The sequence below is a fragment of the Aspergillus luchuensis genome, chromosome 4 (assembly GCF_016861625.1).
Source record: "Aspergillus luchuensis IFO 4308 DNA, chromosome 4, nearly complete sequence".
Lineage (NCBI taxonomy): Eukaryota > Fungi > Ascomycota > Eurotiomycetes > Eurotiales > Aspergillaceae > Aspergillus > Aspergillus luchuensis.
In genome coordinates, this window is record NC_054852.1 from 3,208,360 (window position 1) to 3,219,899 (window position 11,540).

The 11,540-nt window shown below is 52.3% G+C and overlaps 2 protein-coding genes across 2 annotated transcripts; one reads left to right on the forward strand and one right to left on the reverse strand.

The window, feature by feature from the left end:
• Positions 1-278: 278 nt before the first annotated feature.
• Positions 279-1,031, reverse strand: AKAW2_41130A (class I SAM-dependent methyltransferase; the record flags this gene model as incomplete). Its single annotated transcript, XM_041689535.1, has 1 exon — positions 279-1,031. One exon carries the CDS (start codon positions 1,029-1,031, stop codon positions 279-281), a length of 753 nt encoding a protein of 250 aa, XP_041543210.1.
• A 7,185-nt stretch (positions 1,032-8,216) lies between these two features.
• AKAW2_41131S (BRCT domain protein) lies at positions 8,217-10,917 on the forward strand (the record flags this gene model as incomplete). Its single annotated transcript, XM_041689536.1, has 7 exons — positions 8,217-8,238; positions 8,294-8,355; positions 8,450-8,726; positions 8,788-9,410; positions 9,459-9,735; positions 9,783-9,863; positions 9,908-10,917. 7 exons carry the CDS (start codon positions 8,217-8,219, stop codon positions 10,915-10,917), a joined length of 2,352 nt encoding a protein of 783 aa, XP_041543211.1.
• Positions 10,918-11,540: the final 623 nt, after the last annotated feature.

The following is an 11,540-nucleotide window of genomic DNA, read 5'->3' on the forward strand; positions in this document are numbered from 1 at the left end:
GGGCTGGCTTATGAATGCCCTTTGCAGTGCAATTGTCTACCGTCTATAGATCTATAGAATACTGCCTCTACTTTAAAAGATGTCATTGAGCTCAGCCTGTATTGCGATAATAGCAGGATTGCAGGTCATACTAAACTAGTAACATCGTAAATGCAGGATAACTTCGATATTCGATAAATTGGACTGCCATTGCCCCTCCCTCCTCCGTTGGACGCCCTTCCCTTCTCCTTCAGTTATTCAAGAGACTAACTAACTCGACAGCTTCATGATGATCCCCATCAATCCAAGTCCCCTTTCGGAACTACATTGGTAACATCACCCTGTTGTCTTGGCTTCCTCGCCTTAAAGAGCATGACCTGACCCATAACCCACGACTCCACCTCCTCAAAGTTCCGACGAAGTCCCTCATCAAACTGAGCCTTGTTGTCCTCCGAGTTATGGAACGACTTTGTTTTGTTATTATAGCTGTTCATCATCTTCTGCCCCAGCCAGTTGATTGGTACACCCTGACCAAGGACTGTCGTCCCCACAAAAACGCCGTCCTCCGCCAGATGCGGCCGCACCACATCGAACAGCTTGCACTTTTCTTCAGGTGTCCCCGGAATGCAATGCAACAGGAAGAAGACACTAATCGAGTTGAACTTCTTGGACTTGTCGAAGGGCAGTGGCTCCAGGGCCGAGGCCACGACGGTGTTCACGCGGACCGCCTCGCGGCCTACCGTTTCCAGGATACGCTGCTCGGCAGCCTGGAGCGAGTTGGGACTGAGGTCCAGGAGGGTGATCTCATTGCATTTGGCACCGGCCTTTAGGCTCTTTGCTGGATAGTAACCTGTGCCGACGCCAATATCTAGGTGACTCTGGCCCATGGCGGCATTGAACAATGGCAGTTGGACGGTTGAGGTTGGGCATTTCCATGCAAAGTTGTTGGAAACCCAGAGGACCCAGAAATCGTAGAAGTAGCGGAGAAGAAAGGGAGTATAGACTGCAATGCCTTCTTCCAAGGTTGACGGGGTCTTTGGTGAAGCTGTCATGGCTGATTTGGGGTGGATGTGAGAGTGAGTGTGTTTGTGTGTATCCCTTTTCTTTTCTTTTCTTTTCTTTTGTTCAGTCTTTGCTCTTGAAATCGAGGGCAACAAGATAACTATGGAACGGAAATGGGCACCCCTGGCGGTAATGAAAAGAATGTGTGGAGGGCTGAATACCAAAATGCCACCCAAGCCTTTTGTGTGAAGAGCGTCAAGTCTAGACTAGAACAATCATGCAGTCTCACCCGCTCGCGCAGGTCATGTCTTATCCATCGAATGACAGCACTCAAACAGCTTTTACGTTCCATATTGCTCTATCATGTTGTCTTTGATTCGTATACTGTCTGGCAGGAATGTTCACTGTCTTGTCTTCCTGTCACTCCCCCTTCTCTTGCCTACATTGTTTCCTATGAGCACTTTATTATTTCGGCCAATGGTAGACCACTCCATGGGAATACCTTGCTGTAAAACGGTCTCATTCGTTCTATCTTGTTATCTTTGTTTAGTATACTTATTGTCTAACTGGAAGTTTAACTGTCTTATCCTCCTGTCATTCCCCCCTCCCTTGCCTACTCATTGTTTCCTATGAGCGCTTTATTTGATGGCTCTTCGACCAATGGCAGACCACTCCATCGGAATGCCTTGCTGAAAAATGGTCTCATTTGATAAACGAAAGACATGTTATTGGTACTTGCTGAGGTACCGAACTGATAACCCTTACAGTAGTTGCAAGTCTCTCCAGTAGTTCGTGATAAGGCCGGACGCTAAGCAATAGAACTCCCTTGCTTGTACCCTAACCGTCAGTTATGCACCTTAAGCACTCTAGGCAATTTTAGGCAATGATAGGTTTCTACTCCTGAGCAGAATTGCCTCAGTTGTGTCTAGATATCAGTGATCACGACATCATTGACTGAGCAGCAACAGTTTTCCGGTATGACAGAGTGGCCAGCCTACGAACCCATAGGAATGACGCGTATTAGAATGTGCAGGGTAGTGATACCGCATGCACACACCGCAAGTTCTGCGTTGATAGCAGTATATACCAGCTTGTGATATACGGGCCTGGTGAGTGTGCTGCCACCCATTCCTGCCCTAGTATTAGTCAGTATACTTTACCGGCCTTATTCTATATATCGTATTTCTTTCTTTGTCCTCATTTTTCGAAATTTACCTGCTGCTGAGATCCTTTTCCTCCTCAAGATCAGTTCAAAAGAGGATATAGAAGAATCAGGAAGTGACGACAGCCATGGTACCAGAGAACGAGTTCAACCTCACCGACGACCCGTCGAAGCTTGGTCACAATATCATTTCCCTCTTCAATCAGATCCAGTCCCGATACTCCCGAAAGACCGCGATAGTCTGCGGGGACCATACCATCACATACGGTGCTCTTGCGTCCGAGTCGGATCGCCTGGCCTGCCTGCTTCTATCGCGAGGCATCAGCCGTGGCCATGCGGTGGCTCTTGCACTAGATCGCACACCGGACCTGATTATTTTCATTCTTGGTGTCCTGAAAGCCGGTGCAGCATATATACCCATTGATCCTACTTTACCGTCCGAGCGTGTCAACCAGATGCTGGATGATGAGGCGCTACGCCTGGTGATAGTTAGCCATGCTAGTACCAAAGGGATGACGGGCACCTGTCGATGTGATTATGGTCATAAAGCAGCCTGCTGCACGACAAGCGAACTGCGAGATCAGATGAGATATCAAGCGGACAAGAAGCCAGCCGTAGATGTCCAAGGAGATGACCTCGCCTATATCCTCTACACATCCGGCTCCACGGGCAAGCCTAAGGGCGTGGAAGTTCATCACGCCGCCATATGCAACTATGCGCTGTCGGTACACCAGAGACTTGGCCGTACTGACCAGGACCGCGTGCTGTTCAGGAGCACCATTTCCTTTGATATGGCCGCGATTGAGATCTACGTGCCATTACTGTGCGGCGCCACGGTCGTGCAGGCACAGACATACGAGATCCGGGACCCACGCGCGCTGATACATCTCATTAATCACCATGCCGTCACCTTTGCCGTGATGACGCCGACCATCTTACAGATGCTGCTGGACAGCGGTTGGTGTGGCACGCCGGGCTTCTCTAGGCTGTACACAGGTGGCGAGGCACTGTCACCTCGCCTGGCAGAGCGCCTTACCGCTTGTGTTGAGGAAGTTTGGAACATATACGGACCGACTGAGACAACAATGAGCGTGACTGCTTGGAAAGTCCAAGTCGGCGAGGACATCTTAATCGGAACGCCCAACGCAAACACACGACTATATGTCCTCGACGCCGACATGCAACCTGTGCCAGTTGGCGGCACCGGCGAACTGTATATTAGCGGAGCAGGGGTTGCTCGTGGATATCGGAACAATCCAGAACGCACCAAGGCTGCGTTTCTGCCGGACCCTTTCTGGGAAGGCCATACCATGTACAAATCTGGAGACTTGGCATGCTTCTTGGACCCCAAGAGACTGGCCATCATCGGTCGTGCAGACACACAAATAAAGATTCGCGGGCAAAGACTTGATCCTGGTGATGTTGAGGCGTCAATCACAGCCCACGCGGCTATTGCCAATGCCGTTGTGATTAATCGAAATGAGCGGCTCGTGGCTTATTGCATACGAAAGCCGGTTGTTGGCAGCGATGATGTTCCTCTAGCCAAGTTGCTACGCCCCTGGCTAGAAAGCCGCCTCCCCGGATACATGGTCCCCTCGTTCTTCGTCGAAGTCGACAGATTTCCTTGTACTCTCAACGGCAAAGTGGATCTCAGAGCACTACCGGATCCGATCTCGACTGTCACAGCGGCACAAAAACCCGCTACCACACTAACAGAACAGCTGCTGGCTATATGGACCGATGTGCTGGGTCACAGTCAGGTTGGCATGCAGGACAACTTCTTCCACGTCGGCGGTAATTCTGCTAGTATCATTCGGGTCCAACAAAAGCTGGAGAAGCTTCTGGGTCGGAAGGTGCCGGTGTCAAAACTGTATGAGCACTTCACCATTGCCAACCTTGCTGCATATCTTTCTGGTCAACCCAATACCAATGGAGTCGCCAAAGAGACGCAGAACTCCGTTGGGAACGATACTACTGGTGAAGATATTGCTGTCATTTCCATGGCGTGCAGACTGCCCGGCGATATTCACACGCCAGAAGAGTTTTGGAAGGTTCTCATCAGCGGCACCGACGCCGTTACCAAGGTTCCTGAGGAGCGCTGGGATGCCGATGCCATCTACGATCCTAATCCAGAGGCCCCCGGCAAGTCCTACAGCATGGGTGGTGGCTTCGTCAGGGACGCCATGGAGTTTGACGCGCAATTTTTTGGGATATCCCCTCGCGAGGCCCGGGCTATCGACCCCGCGCAGACCATGATCCTGGAGACCTGCTGGGAGGGCTTCGAACGGGCAGGCTATGGCACTAAGTCCCTGCGCGGCAGCCAGACTGGTGTCTTCATCGGCAGCGGTAACAGTTCTGTGGATGACGGTCTGCTAAGCGCCGCCGGCACAGAAAAGCTTGGAGGACATCTAGGTCTCGGCACGGCGCCAAGTTCGCTCTCTGGTCGCGTGGCATATGCCCTGGGGCTCCAGGGTCCTACTATGACCTTGGATGCTGGGTGCGCTGCCTCGCTGGTCGCCACGCATGTGGCATGCACCGCACTTCGCCTGGGCGAGTGTGACATGGCTGTGGCTGGTGGTGTCACATTTTTGCCCTCACCTGGCTTGCATGTAGAGTTTAGCCGGCTTCGCGTTACATCACCAGATGGTCGTTCGCGACCATTTTCAGCGGACGCGGCTGGGATGGGACTGGGTGAAGGTGCCTCGGCTGTGATTTTGAAACGTCTCTCTGATGCGCAGCGTGACAACGATCATATCCACGCTATAATTCGCGGTTCGGCAGTCAACCACGGCGGCCGTGGCGCTAACATGACAGCACCGAGTGGACCAGGCCAGGAGCGTGTTATCCGCGCAGCTCTGGCGGCAGCGCGCCTGAAGCCGTATGATATTGACTATGTCGAAGCGCATGGGACTGGCACCAAGCTAGGGGATCCGGTTGAGGCCTCAGCTTTGGCAGAAGTATTCAGCAGCAGCCGGGATGATACCATTGGACCACTGAAGATTGGTTCCACGAAGGCCAATATCGCGCACACGCAGGCAGCCGCCGGCGTTGCAGGCCTTATCAAGGTAGCTCTGGCGATGCAACACAACATGCTGCCACAGACACTGCATAGCAGTCGTCCCAGCCCTTTGATCGACTGGGTTGGTGGCAAGTTGCAACTTTCTCAACGGCCAATGGCATGGCTACCCAGAACAAACAGCCCGACTACTCCGCGACGAGCAGGGGTAAACTCATTCGGAATAGCGGGAACTAACGCGCATGCTATAATTGAAGAGCCTCCAAGGGTTCACTCAGAGTCTGGTGGCGACATTAATGATGATGATTATGATGATGATGATGATGCCAGGTCGCCTTTGCCGCTACCGTTCCTCCTTTCTGCGTATACAAGTGAAGCGCTACGGGGGCAAGCGAAAAAACTTCGCGATCACATCTCCAGTTCTACTGCCAAAATCAAGCTGTCTGATGTATCATACTCGTTAGCAACTACTCGCACACATTTCCCACGACGCATCGTTCTTGCGGCACAAGACAAGACTGAACTGCTGAGCAGCCTAGCAAGCATTATCGACAACGGAGTACCGGCAACTGCTGACAACAGCAAGTCAGCTCGCGTGGCGATGTTGTTTTCCGGACAGGGCACTGAACGGAACAGGATGGGCAAGGCTCTTGCTGAACGTCACCATGTGTTCCGCAACACCATCACTCACATCGCAAGCCTGTTCGAGGCAGTTCTAGACAAGCCTCTGTTGGATGTTATGTGGGCAGATCCGGAGAGCGAGGCCGCTTCTTTGCTCCTGCGTACGGATTATGCGCAACCAGCTCTCTTTGCCCTCCAGGTAGCACTATGGAGACTGTGGCAGAGCTGGGGGGTCCAGCCAGCAGTTGTGTTGGGCCATAGCGTTGGCGAGATTGCGGCCGCGCACGTCGCCGGAGCTATGAATCTGGCGGATGCCTGCCGCTTGGTCGCGGCACGAGGGAAGTTAATGCACGCGCTGCCTGAAAGTGGTGGTATGGTGGCACTTGAAGCCGGCGTAGACGAGGTCACTTCAGCCATCGAGCAGCTCAGTGCCCGGGGCAGTGTGTCGATTGCCAGTATCAATACCCCGACACAAGTGGTAGCATCTGGAGATATGGGTGTCATCAACAAGTTGGCAACCCGCTTCAAGGCTCAGGGCCGGTCTTGTAAGGTCCTCAGAACAAGTCGCGCATTTCATTCGCATCACCTGAATGAAAGCATGCTTTCCTCGTTACGCGCCGTCGCCGAAACAATTGTGTTCCAGCAGCAAACGCTGCCTATTGTTAGCACAGTTACAGGCAAACTGGCAGAGCCAGGGCAACTTAGTAACGCGGATTACTGGGTCCGACAAGCTCGCAATCCAGTCCTGTTCGCTGAAGGCATGCAGACCCTCGCCGACCAAGGTACGAATTGCTTTGTTGAATTAGGCCCAGCAGCGACACTGTGTGGTATAGGAGCCTCATGTCTCGATGAGGACAGCAGTCAGACGAGCAAAATGGCCGACCGCGAAGGCGGAGGAAGCTTGGCTTGGCTGCCCTCGTTGAACCCCAAGAGCGACGACGCTCTGGTAATCCAGAATAGCCTCTCCGACCTGCACATACGACAAGTAGAGATCGACTGGGCAGCCTTCTTCAAAGACATTGGTGGGCGCCGCATCCAGCTACCTACTTACGCATTTCAGCGACACCAGTATTGGCTGGACGGGTTGCGACCAGTATACAGCGGTAAGCCATCTGGCCAGTCTTCTTCGGGTGGCGCTCAGCCCTCCGGACAAATTCAAATTGGATGGCATGCTATTGATGCGAGTAGCCATTACCCCAATTCAGCTTGGGGTCTACTTTGTCCAGCAAGTGATGCGCCATGGATGGTACCGGTGAAGGAAGCATTGTTGCACGCCGGGAAGCAACCTATTACAGTCAATCAGCTCGCGGAAGCCAAAACTATGAGTGGCGTGCTTTGCTTTTGGGAATCAGAGAATGAGGATGACTTGACCTCCAAGGCATCTGAGCAATTGCAGACAGTGTCCAGGATGGGGTTCTCTCCCTGGCTAGTCTGGGTGACGCGTGGTGCTGCTGGAGCCGGAAATATGGGTGAGGCGTCGCTCTGGGGCATGATGCGAAGTGCGCGCGTGAAATATCCTCAACTCTGTCTGCGTATTGTGGATCTGGAGGGTGACGTGGACATCGCTATAGCCACTAAACTCTGCTCGATCTTGATGATGAGTACCGAACCTGAATGTGTTGTGCTTGGCGAACGAGTGCTCGTCCCACGAATGCAGTTGCAAATGCAGGCGCAGGCGCAGGTCCAGGAGGTTCAGAAGCATGGTAAGCTGTGCGAAAGTGGTCAACAAGAGACGACCAATGGAACCACAGCAACAGCAGCAACAGCAGCAGCAGCAGCAGCAGCAGCGAAGTCGAATGGGACGGACAGCTTAGCGACCAAGATTAGGATGGTTGGCCCTGAGGAGAGGGCAACAATGCTTCAGCGGCTGGTACGGGAAGTAACGGCCAAGATACTTGGTGTGGCGGCCGCAGAGGAAGTAGATATGCACCGGGGGTTCATGGATGTTGGATTGGACTCATTAGGAGCCATTCAAATGCGTAAAGAGCTCTCAGCACGGACTGGGTTGAAGTTGCCACCTAATTGGACGAGGGTGTATCCGGATCCTACCTCACTGTCCGATGCTTTGCATAATCAGGTAGAGGGGATAGTGGCTAGCTGATTGTTAGTAGTAGTAGTAGTAGCAGCATGTTGCTTATTTCGGTCTTAGATTATATAGATACTAGCTAGATTAATGAGAGGTTGTTAACGCTGTCCGACCCTTAATTTATCATGGAGATCAGAATGCTACTTACTGTTAGGATTCCAGCCAGTCCTTAGTACCATCGATGGTGTCGAGGATGTTCTGCTGCATCTTCACAAAAGGAAAGAACCACCCCCCCCTTCTATCACGTGACAGCGTATACTCCTCAAGACGCGCTTCCGCGCGGAGTTCCGATAAAGCGAATCTTCAAATCGGCGCACCGGTCCCAGGCTGATTTTTGCCAATCATGAAGCATGGCAGAGAAAGCAACCTCGAGTCAGTACTCAATTCATCTTTTTAGATAGCAAGAGACAGACTAACTCCACTTCAGACAAGGAGCATCCTCTTGCGGGGGTGGTCCTCTGCTTTACCTCCATCTTACCAGAGCAGCGGGTATGCTAAACGCCCTCTGATGCTTGTTCCTCTTAATACTATAGTAATTTTCAAGGAATGCAGCACAATACTGATGGCTATGTGTCGCGTCTAGTCTGAACTCGCTATCGTCGCAAGTCAGATGGGAGCAACCCACAAATTCGACCTTACCTCCGACGTCACGCATCTGCTTATCGGCGAAGTCAATACTCCGAAATACAAGTTCGTCGCGCGCGAGCGTACCGACATAACAGTCCTGAAGCCGGAATGGGTTGAAGCTGTTCGCCAGTCATGGATGCAGGGAGGCGATACAGACATTCGGGCTCTGGAAGAAAAGTACAGATTCCCGACGTTTGCTGGGCTATCTATCTGCATAACGGGCTTTGAGGACAGTGAGTAGGGACTACCAAACATAGAGCACACTGGAAGACTTGTCTAATGCATATGCTATAGTGTCGCTGCGAAATCGTATCCAGGATACCGTCACTGCGCACGGGGCCGAGTTCCGAAAAGACCTCACCAAGAACGTCACTCATCTTATCGCCAGGAATACGGAGGGTGAGAAATATAAATTCGCAACGCAGTGGGGTATCAAAATTGTCACGGTGAAGTGGTTCGAGGATAGTCTTGAGCGTGGCATGGTACTGGAAGAAACCCTCTATCACCCTCTTCTACCCGATGAGCAACAGGGCGCTGGTGCCTGGAACCGATCGCTGCCTACTCCGAAACCAAAAGTCACTAATAACGAAAACCCCTCAAACCCTAGACCGAGAAAGCTTCGGAGGATTGCAAGTGCTAAGCTGGGAGACCAGAATGAAGGCATCTGGGGTGATATCGTTGGTACGGGTTTCGACAGCAGCGATCCGAGGCCATCTAGAGAAAGTCTGCAGAGGACTCAGTCTTTGACAAAGAGGCCCTCTATTTTGCAGGAGTCGCGCTCATTTGCGAGCGAGACTACTTTTGCGGAACTGCAGGAGCCCCTTCAACCGCCCCCGCCCCCTCCACCAGCAGCAGAGCGTCGCGAGGGTTTTCTAGGCGATTGTTTCTTTTTCATCCATGGCTTCTCCTCTAAACAGGTCGGTCTGCGTACCCTTACGCTTGCTCCCACCTTCTAACCTTTCAAGACCAACGTATTGCGAGATCACCTTTCCTTCAATGGTGCAGAGCTGGTGAGCTCCTTGAGCGAGTTCTCTAGACCAGACATACCCAAAAGGGGCCATGGCCTCTATACCATCGTGCCCTACAAGATGCCCCGCGCACAGGTCCCATCCACGGATGACTTGGCGTTCGAATGCGAAGTGGTAACCGACATGTGGCTGGAAAGATGCCTCGATGCGAAGACGCTGGTACCGCCAGAATCCCACACAGCGAATACACCGATCCCTTCTTTCCCCCTCAAAGGTAGAATTCCAATCAGCTCCCGATGGACGTTTAGCTGACGATCCCAGGATTCGCGGGAATGAAGGTTTGCTCGACTGGCTTCTCCCGAATCGACCTTCTCCATCTATCGAAGCTCGTCCACCTCGTTGGTAAGTTACTCTAAGCAGCTTGATGAACTTGTCTAACCCTCCAGGTGCCACCTACCACGAGTACTTGACGCCCAGCGCCTCCATCCTCATATGCAACGACGCCGGCCCCGTGAACCCGGAGAAGCTGCGGCATACCCAAGAATGGGGCGTCCCCGCCGTCTCTGCAGACTGGCTCTGGTCCTCCATCCGCAACGAACGGAAACAACCAGTCGACCAATACCTAATCCAAAAGCAATCCACACAAAGCAGAAAGTCTCTGGAACCGCGAGCCGGTTCTCGCCCAGAGCAGAAGCAACCCCCCAATAGTAACGAGCCTCCACGTCCCAGACACGAGCATGAGCACGAGAAACAAAAATCAAGCAACACACAACCACCAGACACATCCTCATCAGACCCTAAGCCCACCACCCAACCACCTCCAGCCCCGACCAGCACAACCACCACCTCCCCCCTCAAGCGCAAACCCACCGACCAACACCCCTCAACCACAACCACAACCACCCAATCCGCCCTCAACCAAGCCGTAACCAGCCTCCTCAAAAACGCCCGACCAGCCCAACCTTCCGAACCCAGCACCGGTTCGGACGACCGCCAACGACCTCAACGAGGCCGAAGACCGCTGCTGGGCCGGGCCCCCTCCTCCCTCGACCACCCTAAGCACTTTTCCTTCTCCCGCGCGAGCTCAATCGACACCCTGAACGAAGACGGCTGCGGCAGCGCCGTCGAGTCCACCACCACGACCGCCACCATTTCCCGCATCCCCTCGCTGTCTCACACTCACAGCAACCAATACGAGTACCAGTACCCGGAGCGTAACGGGTCCCTCGGAGAAGAGGACGAGAACGAGGCCCCGCCCATGACGCAGCTGGACTACGAGGACCCGGATGCAGTAGCCATGCGGGAGAAATTCCTCCAAAAGGCCGGGAAGGTAGTCGAGAAGAAGAAGTCGAATGATGTGATTGCGGAGGGGAGACTTGTCCCTGGTTTGGAGAATGGTGCGTGGGGGACGGCGAGGAGGACAAGGCATACGAATCGCGCGTTGGATAATCTTTAATCAAACTATGATCTCTGCTGGATTGGTGTGTGAGTTCTGTTGGGTAGATAGATTTATATATGGATGTGCGAGTTTTGTCCACAAGGGATAGAAAAGAATTTAGCCGGTGACGGGTTAATTATCTACCTTTGGTTTGTTTGGACACTCATAGGTCCATTGTGTTCTGCTGTTAAGTGCATGCATAGCATAGCATGGCGTCTCTGTCCTGAATGAAAACCTACTACTAGCGACTAGGGCAAGTCATGCTTGGTTTTAGTTCAATGATGCTTTGGTGTACCTTCTTCTGCTATATGATATCAGTTCTCGGTTCCCTAAACTTGCATCATCATCGAAACAGTCCTACCAGATCTGACGATCATGCTAGGACATTACTTCTTAGGAAGAATTGAAAGAAACAAAAGCATAATAATAAAGGCACAGCCTCAATCTAGTTAATACCTTTGCTAAAAAAAAAAAAAAAACCACGAACACTAAAAACCATAAGCAGAAACTATGGTAGGTAGTACTAGGTAGGTATGCAATTAAGCTCTAAGACGCCAATCAACGGTGGTGATACGCCAGAAACTGAATATACTTAAGTAATCATCATCATCCATAAGCTGACGATAACAATCATCAACCAG